We start from the raw sequence: 17,551 nt of genomic DNA, 5'->3' as shown, positions 1-17,551 counted from the left end.
CAGTTTTATGTCTGTTCCTGCACTGCTCAGGAACCCCGATGCTCCAACTAGTTTTACTTCGTGGGCTGGCCGTTGCACACCAGCCACCACATGGGCTTGACACAGCAAGGTCTTGATCCAGTGGCAAGGATTAACCAAGACGACTGGAGACCAAGCTCTGCTGCACGGACCTTGTGCGCACACATAAGGACATAAGAATATAAGAAATAGGAACAGGAGTAGGCCATACGGCCCCTCGAGCCTGCTGTGCCATTCAATAAGATCATGGCTTATCTGATTATGGACTCAGCTCCACTTCCCCACCCGCTCCCCATAACCCCTTATCCCCTTATCGATTAGGAAACCATCTATTTCTGTCTTAAATTTATTCAATGTCCCAGCTTCCACAGCTCTCTGAGGCAATGAATTCCACAGATTCACAATCCTCTGAGAGAAGGAATTTCTCCTCATCTCAGTTTTAAATGGGCGGCCCCTTATTCTAAGATCATGCCCTCTAGTTCTAGTCTCCCCCATCATTGGAAACATTCTCTCTGCATCCACCTGGTCAAGCCCCCTCATAATCTTATATGTCTCGATAAGATCACCTTTCATTCTTCTGAATTCCAATGAGTAAAGGCCCAACCTACTCAACCTTTCCTCATAAGTCAACCCCCTCATCTCCGGAATCAACCTAGTGAACCTTCTGTGAACTGCTTCCAAAGCAAGTATATCCTTTCATAAATATGGAAACCAAAACTGCACACAGTATGACAGGTGTGGCCTCACCAATACCCTGTATAACTGTAGCAAGACTTCCCTGCTTTTATACTCCATCCCCTTTGCAATAAAGGCCAAGATTCTATTGGCCTACCTGATCACTTGCTGTACCTGCATACTATCCTTTTGTGTTTCATGCACAAGCACCCCCAGGTCCCGCTGTACTGCGGCACTTTACAATCTTTCTCCATTTACTCCATTACTCCTCCTGTTCATAGATCGCAGTGTGGGCTGGCCCGTGCTGCCCCTTTCCCTGGGCCCTCGCCTCTTCTGGACCCCGAACCCTACTTCAGTTTACCAAATTGCCATTAATTTTGCTGCTGTAGAAATAAGAGCAGAATGTCTGACTTTCAAATGGGGGACAGAACTAAAAGCAGGAAATGCTGGCAAACATTCAGCAGGTCCGGAAGCCTCTGTGGAGAGAGAAACAGAGTTAACGCTACGAGTCGGCGGCCCCTTCGTCACAATTGGAAGAAGTTCGAGATGTAACAGGTTCTAAGCGAGTACAGAGCCAGGGGAAAAGGGGGAGGAGGTGGGGGGGGGAGGAGAGAACACAAAAGAATGGCTGTGATTGGGTGGAAGGCAGGAGCGATTAAATGACAAAAGGGATGATGGTGCGAGGCGAAAGGAGATGGTAATGGGACAAGTAACAAAACGAAAGATGAGTCTAGAGGAGGGAGGGGGGTCCGGCAACTGGGGCAGTAAACCTGCCTCTCTTTATACTCTGCAACGCCCAATTCTGCAGCAACTAACTGTCTCAAGCTCTCCGGGGCCATGTCCGCTGTTTAAATGCCCCCTAATTGCAGGTCACTGCCAATTCTGAGGTTTATTCTTTTTACCTTTTCATTAGCTGCCCCCCCTCGCTGGGAGTTATAGCTCGCCTTTTAAGCCCACCGACTGAATATAATTTAATAGCGTGAAACAGCTTTCATTGTAAGCCTTAAAAAGCAACAGCGACCCTCAGGTAACCTCGCAATAACAATTTCCGGACTTACATCTTCACTCGTGCATCTTTAATACTGCTTTGAGAGACACGCTGAAATGCCAGATACTAAATGGATAGCTGTAAAGGCTTTTCCATTGTCAATCAGGATAAGTGTTTATAGTGGTTTTGGATAAGCTTCTGGAGATTGGAGCTAATCACAGCGTTTTTGGTTAACACAAATGATGACCATGTCTCAAAACCTTTATAAATGTATTTATCTGTATTGTATATAGAAACATAGAAAATAGGTGCAGGAGTAGGCCATTCGGCCCTTCTAGCCTGCACCGCCATTCAATGAGTTCATGGCTGAACCTGCAACTTCAGTACCCCATTCCTGCTTTCTCACCATACCCCTTGATCCCCCTAGTAGTAAGGACTTCATCTAACTCCTTTTTGAATATATTTAGTGAATTGGCCTCAACAACTTTCTGTGGTAGAGAATTCCACAGGTTCACCACTCTCTGGGTGAAGAAATTCCTCCTCATCTCGGTCCTAAATGGCTTCCCCCTTATCCTTAGACTGTGTCCCCTGGTTCTGGACTTCCCCAACATTGGGAACATTCTTCCTGCATCTAACCTGTCTAACCCCGTCAGAATTTTAAACGTTTCTATGAGGTCCCCTCTCATTCTTCTGAACTCCAGTGAATACAAGCCCAGTTGATCCAGTCTTTCTTGATAGGTCAGTCCCGCCATCCCGGGAATCAGTCTGGTGAACCTTCGCTGCACTCCCTCAATAGCAAGAATGTCCTTCCTCAGGTTAGGAGACCAAAACTGTACACAATACTCCAGGTGTGGCCTCACCAAGGCCCTGTACAATTGTAGCAACACCTCCCTGCCTTGTACTCAAATCCCCTCGCTATGAAGGCCAACATGCCATTTGCTTTCTTAACCGCCTGCTGTACCTGCATGCCAACCTTCAATGACTGATGTACCATGACACCCAGGTCTCTTTGCACCTCCCCTTTTCCTAATCTGTCACCATTCAGATAATAGTCTGTCTCTCTGTTTTTACCACCAAAGTGGATAACCTCACATTTATCCACATTATACTTCATCTGCCATGCATTTGCCCACTCACCTAACCTATCCAAGTCGCTCTGCAGCCTCATAGAATCCTCCTTGCAGCTCACACTGCCACCCAACTTAGTGTCATCCGCAAATTTGGAGATACTACATTTAATCCCCTCGTCTAAATCATTAATGTACAGTGTAAACAGCTGGGGCCCCAGCACAGAACCTTGCGGTACCCCACTAGTCACTGCCTGCCATTCTGAAAAGTCCCCATTTACTCCTACTCTTTGCTTCCTGTCTGACAACCAGTTCTCAATCCATGTCAGCACACTACCCCCAATCCCATGTGCTTTAACTTTGCACGTTAATCTCTTGTGTGGGACCTTGTCGAAAGCCTTCTGAAAGTCCAAATATACCACATCAACTGGTTCTCCCTTGTCCACTCTACTGGAAACATCCTCAAAAAATTCCAGAAGATTTGTCAAGCATGATTTCCCTTTCACAAATCTATGCTGACTTGGACCTATCATATTACCTCTTTCCAAATGCTCTGCTATGACATCCTTAATAATTGATTCCATCATTTTACCCACTACCGATGTCAGGCTGACCGGTCTGTAATTCCCTGTTTTCTCTCTCCCTCCTTTTTTAAAAAGTGGGGTTACATTGGCTACCCTCCACTCCATGCGTGTATTTTCTATAGATTTTGTGTACATCAGGTTGTGTACATCAGGTTGTGTCAGCCGTGGCTCAGTGGGCAACGCACTCACCTCTCCCTATCACTGTAATTTCCTCCAGCCCTCCAAGATATCTGCGCTCTTCTAATTCTGAGTTCTTGAACAACCCCGATATTAATCGCTCCCCCATTGGGCGGCCATGCCTTCAGCTGCCAAGGCCCGAAGCTCTGGAATTTCTGCCCTTAGCCTCTCCGCCTCTCTCTCTCCTCCGTTAAGACGCTTCTGAAAGGTGTGGGTTCAAGCCCCACTCCAGAGACTTGAACACAAAATCCAGGCTGACACTCCAGTGCAGTGCTGAGGCAGTGCCGCACTGACGGAGGTGTCGTCTTTTGGATGCGACGTTAAACCGAGTCCTCGTCTGCCCTCTTGGGTGGACGTAAAAGATCCCACGGCGCTATTCGAAGAAGAGCAATGGGAGTTCTCCCCAGTAGCCTGGCCAACATTTCTCCCTCAACAAACATGACTAAAACAGATTATTTGGTCATCGCAATTTGTGGGATCTTGCTGTGTGAAAAAATAGCTGCCGCGTTTCCTACGTTACCACAGTGACTACGCTTCAAAAAGTACTTCATTGGCTGTAAAGCGCTTTGGGATGTTCTGAGGTTGTGAAAGGCGCTATAGAAATGCAAGACAATTAAACCTCTACAAAGTCTACACCATAACAATTAAGCAACTGCGGTTGTTATTTGTCAACATATTTCTGCCTCATAGGGTAACATGGATATTTGGTTCTTTCTCCGATCAGTTACTTTTATTATTCACCAAAACCTTTCCGACCAATTTCAACATTCTACCCATCAAAGACAAATCTCCAGAATCCAAATGTCTTGTTTTCAAATCTCTCCATGTCCTTCCTATCACTGTAACTTCCTCCAGCCCTCCAAGATATCTGCGCTCTTCTAATTCTGAGTTCTTGAACAACCCCCGATATTAATCACTCCCCCATTGGGCGGCCATGCCTTCAGCTGCCAAGGCCCGAAGCTCTGGAATTTCTGCCCTTAGCCTCTCTGCCTCTCGCTACTCCTTTAAGACGCTTCTGAAACCCTACCTCTTTGACCAAGCTTTTGTTCACCTGCCCTAATTTCTCTTTACATGGCTTGATGTCAAATGTCGTTTGATAACGCTCCTGTGAAGTACCTTAGGAGGTTTTACTATGCTAAAGGCGCTATATAAATACAAGCTGTTGTTGTTGTTGTACGCCCTCCTGTATGGCTCAGAGACGTGGACCATATACAGTAGACACCTCAAGTCGCTGGAGAAATACCACCAACGATGTCTCCGCAAGATCCTACAAATCCCCTGGGAGGACAGACGCACCAACGTTCGCGTCCTCGACCAGGCCAACACCCCCAGCATTGAAGCACTGACCACACTTGATCAGCTCCGCTGGGCAGGCCACATAGTTCGCATGCCAGACACGAGACTCCCAAAGCAAGCGCTCTACTCGGAACTCGTCCACGGCAAACGAGCCAAAGGTGGGTAGCAGAATCATTGCAAGGGCACCCTCAAAGCTTCCCTGATAAAGTGCAACATCCCCACTGACAACTGGAAGTCCCTGGCCAAAGACCGCCCTAAGTGGAGGAAGTGCATCCGGGAGAGCGCTGAGCTCCTCGAGTCTTGTCACCGAGAGCGTGCAGAAATCAAGCGCAGACAGTGGAAAGAGCGTGCGGCAAACCAGTCCCACCCACCCTTTCCCTCAACCACTGTCTGTCCCACCTGTGACAGAGTCTGTGGTTCTCGTATTGGACTGTTCAGCCACCTAAGAACTCATGCTAAGAGTGGAAGCAAGTCTTCCTCGATTCCGAGAGTCTATGATGATGATGATGTTGTTGTTCATGATGCTTCTCACCGTGCCTACTATTTACTCCCATTGGGCAGGATGGGTAAGAGGAAATAATCCTGGTGTTTGGGGAGAAGGGGGTTGGGGCAGGTGCAGGGTTATCTATGGCTCCTTTATGTTTAACTTAGTGGGCCCACATAATGAAGCATTCCCTCTGACTCACCAGAGATCCATATATAAAATATTTCCTTTCTTCGGATAAACATGAATATAATGTATGTACAGTCACATTATAATTGTAAGTAATGAGTTATTCAGAGGGGAGGATCAGGCCTGTGAATAAACCAATTTGCCTGCTGTTGCATGGTATTTAATCTAACTTGAAAATACATTAACCTAACCTTTTAGTGATACTGCAGCCCCCATTAACCTTTTCAGGCTGGTGGGAACATTTCTTTACTTCATTCCATTGCCCGAAAGTTAAACTCTGCAACTGTAAATTAAGTGCCATTATTCGCATTTCTACATGTCGCTCACTTTTAGAAATACGGAAAGTATGCGAGTGTTTTGAACATATTTGCATTACTAATAATGGCGAGTCTATCAGCGCTCACCGTTATCATAAAAACATAAGAAAAAGGATTAGGAACAGGAGTAGGCCATCTAGCCCCTCGAGCCTGCTCCGTCATTCAACAAGATCATGGCTGATCTGGCCGTGGACTCAGTTCCACTTACCCGCCCACTCCCCATAACCCTTAATTCCCTTATTGGTTAAAAATAAAAAAATACCCTTAATCCAACAAAAATCTACCGATCATGGAGTAAATCGGACAGCAACTTCCGAAATCCGCACACACGCAGATAAACACAGAAATTGCTGTCATAGAGATACCTCGCTCCTCCACAAGGTGCGCTGTTACAGTCTTCGCCGATAGGCTCAGCACTGAAATCAATGCATTGGCATGAACTTGAGGTACTTGTCCACTTGCTCCCCACTAAAGACACTATAAACTGTTAAGGCTGGTGCATTCAGGAGTAAGTGATTTTTTTAACGGCGTAATAAGTGATAATTACTGCCAAATAAGCTCTCTGGCCCTGAAAATTTAATTTTACAAGTGTGGAGTCTCATTCCTTCAGAAGTAAATTAGTATTGAAGATTTTTTTTTAAAATGTTTTACTTTTTCTGACTGACCCTTTTATCTCTCTTAATTCCATCTGTCTTTCCCATTCCACTTTCTGTACACAATTTAAATCTAATTTACAATTCCTACTTTATACTTCCTGCTTTAAACTCTGCGTGCCTCAATGAGGATTCTTCAATCCAATTGGTTGAAGAGCCTCGCTGTTGCTTGACAGATGCTACAGATCCTGTGTAGAGGGTGACACGCTGGAGTAGACGCCGGATTAGAGCAAGTCTGCGCTCTAAAGCACGCAGAAACTTTGTGGGCAGCGAGGTGAACGCGAGCACCGTTCCTTCACCGCTAACCCCAAAATCCGGGCCAATGTGATTCCTATAAGGAGATAGAACAAGTTCAAGAACTATGGACCAGTTAGCTTAAAGTTGGTGGGAGGAAAGATATAATTTTTAAAATCTAGATACCGAAAATATAATAGAGAAGTCAGCACGGATTTCAAAAGGGAACATCATGCATGACTAATCTCATTGAATTCTTTGAAGAAGTAACAGAAAGAGTAGACATGGGTAATGTAGTAGATGTAATATATTTGTATTTTTTAAAGTCCTTCAATAGTAGATGCATGACTGAGTTCAGAGTATATAAAGTTAGGGGCAAGTAGCAGAATGGATAGCAAGCTAGCTACAGAACAGACAACAGAGAGTAGGGGCTAAGGGTAGCTATTAAGGCTGGCAAAAGATGGGAGATGGTGTTCCTCAGGGATCTGTGCTGGGACCACTGTTGTTCACGTGGGTCCTGGAAGAATGTTCATGCTCCTCCTGGCTCCACGCAAATGAAATCAAAACCAGGATTAAGAACAGAAGAACATAAAAAATAGGAGCAGGAGTAGGCCATTTGGCCCCCTCGAGCCTGCTCTGCCATTTAATAAGATCATGGCTGATCTGATCATGGACTCAGCTCCACTTCCCTGCCCAGTCCCACAACCCTTTACTCCCTTATTCACTCAAAAATCTGTCTATCTCTGCCTTAAATATATTCAATGACCCAGTCTCCACAACTCTCTGGGCGGAGAATTCCATAGATTTACAACCCTCTGTGAGATAAGAAATTCCTCCTTATCTCAGTTTTAAATGGGTGGCCCCTTATTTTAAAACTGTGTCCCCTAGTTTTAGTTTCCCCTATGAGTGGAAATATCCTCTCTGCATCCACCTTGTCGAGCACCCTCATTACCTTATATGTTTCAATAAGATCACCTCTCATTCTTCTGAACTCCAATGTGTATAGGTCCAACCTATTCAACCTATCTTCATAAGTCAACCCCCTCATCTCCGGAATCAACCTAGTGAACCTTCTCTGAACAGCCTTCAATGCAGGTATATCCTTCCTTAAATACGGAGACCAAAACTGCACGCAATACTGTAGGTGTGGCCTCACCAATACCCTGTACGGTTGTAGCAGGACTTTGCTGCTTTTATACTCTATCCCCTTGCAATAAATTGGTGGCCTGGGACAAATGGTCAGAGTGTAGGCGCCCGCACATGCACTCTGCTCAATTTGTCCCTCGGAATTTGCAACCCACATACATTGCAGGACGCTGATTTGCATATTGAAGGGTCCCACCATTACAAGCAGACCGGGTGCTCCAGCTGTACACTGGAAGATGGCAGTGGCAGCTGAAGAGCCAATGATCCCACACCATTTTCAGGCCACTACTGGCCCATTAAGGCCCCCAGTCGGACAGAATTAAAACCGGGCCCATTCAGTCAACGTGCACAAGTGGCCTTGACTATCATGCTTGTTAACCGTAGGAAAGGGAGTCGGTCATTTAACCCCTCGAGCCTGTCTCTCCTATTGAATTATATCACGGCTCATCTGCATCGTGACTTCCATCTCCTCGCGTTGGCTCCATAGTCTTCAATACCCTTGCCTGACAAAAATCTCTCAATCACAGTTTTGAAATTTTCAATTGGGGGAGAGAGTTCCAGATTTTCACTATCCTTTGTGTGAAGAAGTGCTTTCTGATAGCATCCCTGATCGGCCAGATCTCTAATTTTAAGTTTATGCCCCTTTATTCTGGACTCCCCCCAACAGAGGAAATGATTTCACTCCATCTACCCTATCAAATCCTTTGATCATCTTAAACACCTCAATTAGATCACCCCTTAATCTTCTGCACTCGAAGGAACATAAGCCTAGTCGATGCAAGCTGTCCTCATAATCCAACCTTTTTAGCCCCGGTACCATTCTGGTGAACCTGCACTGCACCCACTCCACGGTCACTATATCCTTCCTGAGGGGCAGTGCCCAGAACTGAATGCAGTGCTCCGGATGGGGTCTAACCAGAGCTTCCACAGAACTTCCATCCTTTTGCATTCCAGTCATCTTGCAAAAAAGGCCAACATTCCATTTGCCTTTTAAATCCCTTTCTGTACCTGTCCACTCGCTTTTAGTGATTTCTGCACTTGGTCCCCCTAAATCTCTCTGTTCCTCCACAGCTGCTAGCTTCCTGCCATTTAGAAAATGCTCTGATCTGTCGTTCTTAGCCGAAGGCCTCACACTTCCCCATATTGAACAGGGAGTCGGTCATTTAGCCCCTCGAGCCTGTCTCTCCTATTCAATTATATCACGGCTGATCTGCATCGTGACTCCCATCTCCTCGCGTTGGTTCCCTAGCCTTGAATTGTCCTAGTGCAAGTTATTGGACTATTTCCACAGCCCTGGATTTACAGCTAAAGGATTGGGAATTCAAAACTGCGTCATTTTTAAATGCTTTTTTTCTTCTTTTGCAGGCAACTTTCAAGGGCTGGATGAACATAATGTATGCTGCTGTCGATTCACGAAACGTAAGAAAATGATAGCGCGTCTTATTACATTCTGTGCCGTTGGTTCAGAATTATTTTTTACAAGAGGGAAAACTCTCCAAACGTTGTCGTCCTCGCTTATGTGTTGCATATTCCATTAAACTATGCATTACAGTCTGATTAGAAATAGGTGAAATATTTTTTCATCAACCACAAGTATATTAGGGTTTATTTGGTGAGGCTTCACTCTCATGGTGGAGGTTAGTCGAGGGCTGTTAACTTGTTTTCAGTGTTGGTGATGGTAATCTGGTCTCCTTATCTAAGGGAAGATATCCTTGCCTTGGGGGCGGTGCAACGGAGATTCACTAGATTGATTCCTGCGATGAGAGAGCTGTCTTATGATGAGAGATTGTGTAGAATGGGCCTATACTCTCTGGAGTTTAGAAGAATGAGAGGTGATCTCATTGAAACATACAAGGTTCTGAAGGGGATTGACAGGGTAGATGCTGAGAGGTTATTTTCCCTGCCTGGAGAGTCTAGAACTAGGAGGTCGCAGTCTCAGGATAAGGAGTCGGCTATTAGATCACATGGCTTCAGTTGGGGTGGAGTGTAGAATGTTTCAGTATAAGGGGTGTCGCAGTTTTGGTGAGGCAGACTGGTTGGGCTGGGTGCTCTTTGCCTTTCCATCATTGTTCATAGGTTTATATGTAACCTTCAGGGCTGCTGACCAAGAGTCGCGCGGCTCTTTGTCGGCCGGCGCGGACACGATGGGCTGAAATGGCCTCCTTCTGCGCTGTAAATTTCTATGTTTCTATTTAAGACAGAGATGAGGAGGAATTTCTTCAACTCAGAGGGTTGTGAATCTTTGGAATTCTCTGTCTCAGAGGGCTGTGGATGCTGAGTCTCTGAATATATTCAAGGCTGAGATAGATAGATTTTTGGAGTCTAGGAGAATCAAGGGATATGGAGATTGGGCGGGAAAGTGGAGTTGAGGTCGATGATCAGCCCTGATCTTATTGAATGGCGGAGCAGGCTCGAGGGGCCAAATGGCCTACTCCTGCTCCTCTTTTTCATGTTCTTATGAGAACTCCCTGGTCTGCTACAAAATGCACCGCGAGACTTGGCCCTGAACAGGTAGCTGCATAAGGCTGCATCGCATTTGAAGGTCGGTATCTCTTGTCTCTGAGAGGGTTCAGCCTATGTTACCTGTTCAAGCACTGGAGTACAACTTAAACCCTCCAGGTTTGGCTTGCAAGTCTGTGCGGTTCCCGAGTTGGCCTTTGGACCAGGAAAGTCAGCATTCCTGAGTTCCCAGCTCAGTCCCCTTCCTGCCAAGTTGGCCAGAACTTGAGTTCCAGAAATCCCAGTTGACCAAGCCAAGCTCCGCCACTGCATTTTGGGCAGGTTGTAGCAAGGGCATTCCTCCCCTTTGCTAGTCTGAAGTTCCTGGCCGGCCAAAGAGAAAGTAATATGAGTAGATGAATAATTAGTGGACAAAGCATCAGCAACATTTCAAAGCTGCAAGTCAATCAGTACCAGGGGCCAGCTTACCTCCCAAAGCCATTTCCCCTTGATGGGACCACCAAGATCAAGACAACAACAACAAGCATTTATATAGCGCCTTTAACATAATAAAACGTCCCAACACGCTTCACAGGAGCCTTATCAACCAAAATTTGATACCGAACCACATAAGATGATAGTCGGACAGGTGACCAAAAGCTTGGTCAAGTAGGTTTAAGGAGTATCTTAAAGGAGGAGGGCGAGGTAGAGAAGTGGAGAGGTTTAGAGAGAGGATTTCAAACTTAGGGCCTTGGCAGCTAAAAGCACAGCCACCAATGGTGGTGCAATTAAAATCCAGAATGAGCAAGAGGCCAGAATTGGAGGACCTTTCCATGCAGTGTATCTTGGAGACAACCCCACATCTTAGTACCTTATGGTGCTTGCCATGACTTAATAGGTAGCACACTCGTTTCTCAGTCAGAAAGTTGAGGGTTCAAGTCCCACTCCAGAGACTTGAGCACAAAATCTAGGCTGACACTCCAGTGTAGTGCTGAGGGAGTGTTGCACTGTCGGGTGAGACGTTAAACCGACGTTAAACCGAGGCCCTGTCTGCTCTCTCATGTGGATGTGAAAGAAGAGCAGGTGCGTTTTCCCCAGTGTTCAGGTCAATATTTATCCCTCAACCAACATCACTAATAATAGATTATCTGGTCATTATCACATTGATGTTTGTGGCAGCTTGCTGTGTGCAAATTGACTGCCTCGTTTCCTTCATTATAACAGCGACTACACTTCAAAAGTACTTCATTGGCTGTAAAGCACTTTGGGACATCCTGAAATGCGCTATATAAATGCAAGTTCTTTCTTTTCGTCTATCTTTATGGTGGAATGTACTGGAATGGTATTTAAGGGTAGACGTTTACAAATTCAGGCTTTGGGTGCCCGGAATTCGGAGATACCGCAGCATTGTTGAGTGAATCGTTTTAGTTTCGCCAGCAGCGCAAAACTCTCCTTGCAAGATCTCACAGAAATGTTTTTTTTCCATTTTAATAAAGCACAAGGGTTTCTTGCACTTATAGAGGAATAGAATATAAAAGGCAAAGAAACCATGCTAGTAGTTTATAAATCACTGGTTAGTCTTCAAGAAAGAAAGAAAGAGTTGCATTTATATAGCGCCTTTCACGACCACTGGACGTCTCAAAACGCCTTACAGACAATGAAATACGTTTTGAGAGTAGTCACTGTTGTAATGTGGGAGACACGGCAGCCAACTTGCGTACAGCAAACTCTCATAAATAGCAATGTGATAATTACCAGATAATCTGTTTTTTTAGTTATTTTGATTGAGGGATAAATAAGAACATAAGAACATAAGAATTAGGAACAGGAATAGGCCATCTAGCCCCTCGAGCCTGCTCTGCCATTCAACAAGATCATGGCTGATCTGGCCGTGGACTCAGCTCCACTTACCCGCCCGCTCCCCATAATCCTTAATTCCCTTATTGGTTAAAAATCTATCTATCTGTGATTTGAATACATTCAATGAGCTAGCCTCAGCTGCTTCCTTGGGCAGAGAATTCCACAGATTCACAACCCTCTGGAAGAAGAAATTCCTTCTCAACTCGGTTTTAAATTGGCTCCCCCGTATTTTGAGGCTGTGCCCCCTAGTTCTAGTCTCCCCAACCAGTGGAAACAACCTCTCTGCCTCTATCTTGTCTATCCCTTTCATTATTTTAAATGTTTCTATAAGATCACCCCTCATCCTTCTGAACTCCAACGAGTAAAGACCCAGTCTACTCAATCTATCATCATAAGATAACCCCCTCATCTCCAGAATCAGCCGAGTGAATCGTCTCTGTACCCCCTCCAAAGCCAGTATATCCTTCCTTAAGTAAGGTGACCAAAACTGCACGCAGTACTCCAGGTGCGGCCTCACCAATACCTTATACAGTTGTATAATATTGGCCAGGATGCTCAGTAGGGGTATTGTGGACAAGTCTGGGCACCACACTCAGGAAAGGTGTAAAGGGCACCAAGGAGACTAACCAGGAGGTTAACCAGGGATGAGGGACTTCAGTTATGAGGCGAGGTTGGAACAGTTTGGATTGTTCTCCTTGAAACAGGATGGTTAAGAAGTGGCCTAATAGAGGTTTTCAATATGATGAAAGGCTTTGATAGAGTAAATAGGAAAGTGGGTCAATAACTAGAGGTCATAGATTCAAAATCATTGAAAAAACTTCTAGAGGGGAGATGAGGAGAATTTGTTTTCACTCAGAGGGGCCAATATTCATCACCTCACCACCTGCTGCCGCTGACATTCCTCCTGAAGATCTGCCTCTTGTGTTCCAAACACAGATCAGACTGCACACAGTGGGGTTAAAGTAACAGTGACCTCAGTCTTTATTAAGACACTCCAGAGTGAGGAACAGGCCTTAGGGGCCGGCTTATATACAGTGCTCCCAAGGGATGCTGGGATCCGTTGGGACCTCAGGGGATGCGCTCCCTGGTGGCGGAACATGGGAGTGCATGCTTTACAGATACACAACATCACTCCCCACCAAAGTCAAACTGAAAACTATTTACAAGGTGAGGCGGTCGGGAGCCTTTCTTTCCCTGGTGGACCACCTCGGTACAAATGTCTGTTCTGGTCTGCTGGCTATGCCCTTGCTGGGCTGGTGTGTTGTTGGCCCTGCAGGGCTGCTGGGTGAGCCTGGCCTTGCTGGGCTATTGGGCGTGATGGGTTTGATTTCCTGGTCCGGCGTGGTTTCGTTGATCCTTTGGGTATGTGTTGTGGGCTCGAAAAAAATGGTGTCTGCTGTGGGTTGTTCAGGGCAGTCTGTGAACCATAGCCTCGTTTGGTCCAGGTGCTTTCTGCAAATTTGTCCATTGTCTAGTTTGACTACAAACACCCGACTCCCTTCTTTAGCTATCACCGTGCCCGCGATCCACTTGGGACCATGTCCATACTTTAGCACATACACAGGGTCATTCAGATCAATTTCCCGTGACACAGTGGCGCGACCATCGTTTACATTTTGTTGCTGCCGCCTGCTCTCGACCTGATCATGCAGGTTGGGGTGAACCAGCGAGAGTCTGGCTTTAAGTGTCCCTTTCATGAGTAGCCCAGCCGGGAGCACCCCTGTGAGCAAGTGGGGTCTCGTGTGGTAGCTGAGCAGTACTCGGGACAGGAGGGTTTGGAGTGAGCCTTCTGTAACTCGTTTGAGGCTCTGTTTGATGGTTTATACTGCCCGCTCTGCCTGCCCATTGGAGGCTGGTTTAAACTGGGCCGAGGTGACATGTTTGATCCAATTGCAGGTCATGAATTCTTTAAATTCGGCACTGGTGAAACATGGCCCGTTGTCACTGACCAGTATGTCAGGCAGGCCGTGGGTGGCAAACATGGCCCTCAGGCTTTCAATGGTGGCGGTGGCGGTGCTTCCCGACATTATTTCACATTCAATCCATTTTGAAAAAGCATCCACCACCACCAGGAACATTTTACCGAGAAATGGGCCCGCATGGTCGACATGGATCCTCGTCCATGGTCTGGAGGGCCAGGACCACAAACTTAGTGGTGCCTCTCTGGGCACGTTGCTCAACTGAGCACACACGCTGCATTTCCGTAGACAGGACTCTAAGTCAGAGTCGATACCGGGCCACCACACGTGGGATCTGGCTATCGCCTACATCATTACTATACCTGGGTGTGTGCTGTGGAGATCCGAGATGAACGTCTCCCTGCCCTTTTTTGGTAGCACTACGCGGTTACCCCACAACAGGCAGTCTACCTGAATGGACAGCTCGTCCTTTTGTCGCTGGAATGGCTTGATTGGCTCTTGCATTTCAACAGGGATGCTGGCCCAGCTCCCATGCAGTACACAGTTTTTTACTAGGGACAGCAGAGGATCTTGGCTGGTCCAAGTCCTAATCTGGCGGGCCATGACAGGTGATTTATCATTTTCAAACGCTTCCATGACCATTAACAAGTCTGCGGGCTGCGCCACCATCAACAAGTTTGCAGGCTGCGCCATTTCCACCCCCGTGGTGGGCAATGGTAGCCGACTGAGAGTATCCGCACAATTCTCGGTGCCTGGCCTGTGGTGGATGGTATAGTTATACGCTGATAGCGCGAGTGCCCACCTTTGTATGCGGTACCTGAGGCATTAGTATTTATCCCCTTGTTTTCAGCGAACAGGGATATGAGGGGCTTATGATCGGATTCCAGCTCAAATTTGAGGCCAAACAGGTACTGATGCATTTTCTTTACCCCGAACACATACGCTAATGCCTCTTTCTCAATCATGCTGGAGGCCCTCTCGGCGGTGTCCCGACCTGTGACCAATATGTCATTATGAAAAACCACCGTGCGTGGTACCGACTTGAGTAGGCTCTCCATGTTTCTCTAGAAGATCGCTGGTTCACCACTCTCTGGGTGAAGAAGTTTCTCCTCATCTCGGTCCTAAGTGGCTTACCCCTTATCCTTAGACTGTGACCTGTGTTTCTGGACTTCCCCAACATGGGGAACATTCTTCCTGCATCTAACCTGTCTAAGCCCATCAGAATTTTAAACGTTTCTATGAGATCCCCTCCTGGAAGCATAGGCGACAGGTTGCAACTTCCCGCAACGTTAGCTTGTTGTGATACACACCCGACTCCATACGACGACGCATCACATGCTAGCACAAGTCTTTTACATGGGTTATACAATACAAGCAGCTTGTTGGAGCATAAAATATTTCTGGCTTTCTCAAAAGCAATTACTTGGTCTTTCCCCCATACCCAGTTCTCACCTTTACATGCAACACATGTAGGGGCTCTAAGAGAGTGCTTAACCCTGGTAGGAAGTTACCAAAATAGTTGAGGAATCCCAGGAACGACCGCAGCTCCGTGACGTTCTGTGGCTTGGGCGCATTCCTGATTGCCTTTGTCTTGGCGTCTGTGGGCCGAATGCCGTCCGCCGCGATCTTTCTCCCCAAAAACTCCACTTCTGTTGCCATGAAGACACATTTCGACCTCTTCAGCCGCAGCCCTATGCAGTCCAGTCACTGGAGGACCTCCTCCAGGTTTTGTAGGTGCTCGGCGGTGTCCCGACCCGTGACCAATATGTCGTCCTGAAAAACCACCGTGTGTGGTACCGACTTGAGTAGGCTCTCCATGTTTCTCTAGAAGATCGCTGCAGCCGACCGAATTTCAAACGGGCATCTGTTGCAGATGAACAGTCCCTTGTGCGTGTTGATGCAGGTGAGGCCCTTCAAAGACTCCTCCAGCTCCTGCATCATGTAGGCCGAAGTCAGGTCGAGCTTGGTGAATGTCTTGCCTCCTGCCAGCGTCGCAAATAGGTCGTCTGCCTTAGTTGGCGGGTATTGGTCCTGTAGCGAGAAACAATGAATAGTTACTTTATAATCGCCGCAGATCCTGACCGTGCCATCACTTTTGAGTACTGGAACAATCGGGCTGGCCCACTCGCTGAATTCCACTGGGGAGATGATGCCCTCGCGTTGCAGCCTGTCCAGCTCAATTTCCACTCTCTCCCTCATCATGTGAGGTACCGCTCGCGCCTTGTGGTGAATGGGTCATGCCTCTGGGACCAAGTGGATCCACACCTTCGCCCTGGAAAAGTTTCCAATGCCTGGCTCAAAAAGGGAAGGAAATTTGTTACGAACCTGGGTACATGAGGTCTCATCGACATGTGATAGCGCTCGGATGTCATCCCAGTTTAAGCGGATTTTGCCCAGCCAGCTCCTTTCAAGCAGTGTGGGGCATCGCCCGGGACAATCCAGAGAGGCAGTTCGTGCACCGTGCCCTCGTAGGTGACCTTGACCATGGCGCTGCCCAGGACAGTGATAAGTTCTTTGGTGTACGTTCTCAGTTTCGTATGAATGGGGCTCAGGGCTGGACTGAGTGCCTTGTTGCACCATAGTCTCTCAAACATCTTTTTACTCATGATGGATTGGCTAGCGCCAATATCCAGTTCCATGGCTACGGGTAAGCCATTCAATTTTACGTTTAGCATTATAGGTGGACATTTCGTCGAAAATGTGTGCACCCCGTGTACTTCAGCATCTGCCTCCTCTCTCTGAGGCTCGAAATTGCTTTGATCCACCATGGACCGATCTTCCTCTGCCACTTGGTGGTTAGCAGGTTTTGCAGAGCTTGCAGCTCGTCTGCAAGCTCGGTGGAGGTGCCCCATTGTTCCACAGCTCTTGCAAACATACCCTTTGAAGCGGCATGAATAGACTGAATGGAAGCCTCCACAACGCCAACAAGGTTTGAATTGCCTTGAAGTCATCCTTTGTTGCAGACTCTGAGTCATCTGGGTCACCTGAGGCCTGCTGGCAGTTGCAGACTCGTGGGTTCTGCCTTGTACATTTCTGCTCGCAAACACAGTTCCAGTTAATTTATGAACATTGCTAGCACTTGTGTGCTGAGAGATTTGTTTGGTGTTATCACTGGTGGACATAAACGCCTGTGCTGAGGGTCAGTGTCTCTACAGTCAAAAGTTTTCGTAGGATAGACTTGCGGCCAATGCCCAGCACAAAAAAGTCTCTGAGCATTTGCTGCAGGTAGCCATCAAACTCACATTGTCCTGCAAGTCGCCTTAGCTCGGCGACGTAGCTCGCCACTTCCTGACCTTCTGATCGCTGGTACGAATAGAACCAATACCTTGCTATCAGCACGCTCTCCCTCAAGTTAAGATGCTCCCGAGCCAGTGTACACAGCTCCTCATACGACTTATCTGTGGGTTTCACCGGAGCCAGAAGATTCTTCATGAGGCTGTAGGTCGGTGCCCCGCAGACCGTGAGCAGGACCGCTCTCCTTTTTGCAGCGCTTTCTTCTCCATCC

The 17,551-nt window shown here is 47.0% G+C and overlaps 1 protein-coding gene across 5 annotated transcripts in view; it reads left to right on the top strand.

Moving 5' to 3' along the window:
• Positions 1 to 17,551, top strand: part of scn5lab (sodium channel, voltage gated, type V-like, alpha b) — a 473,466-nt gene that overhangs the window by 428,773 nt on the left and 27,142 nt on the right. For all 5 annotated transcript variants that reach the window (XM_070881666.1, XM_070881669.1, XM_070881665.1 and 2 more), the window contains one exon: positions 9,194 to 9,247. In XM_070881666.1, the coding sequence (XP_070737767.1) occupies positions 9,194 to 9,247 (54 nt within the window). The remainder of the gene's footprint in view (positions 1 to 9,193; positions 9,248 to 17,551) is intronic.

This window comes from Pristiophorus japonicus, chromosome 5, assembly GCF_044704955.1.
Source record: "Pristiophorus japonicus isolate sPriJap1 chromosome 5, sPriJap1.hap1, whole genome shotgun sequence".
Classification (NCBI taxonomy): domain Eukaryota; kingdom Metazoa; phylum Chordata; class Chondrichthyes; family Pristiophoridae; genus Pristiophorus; species Pristiophorus japonicus.
Note: the sequence above shows the minus strand (reverse complement) of the source record. Positions and strands in the feature narration are given on the sequence as shown.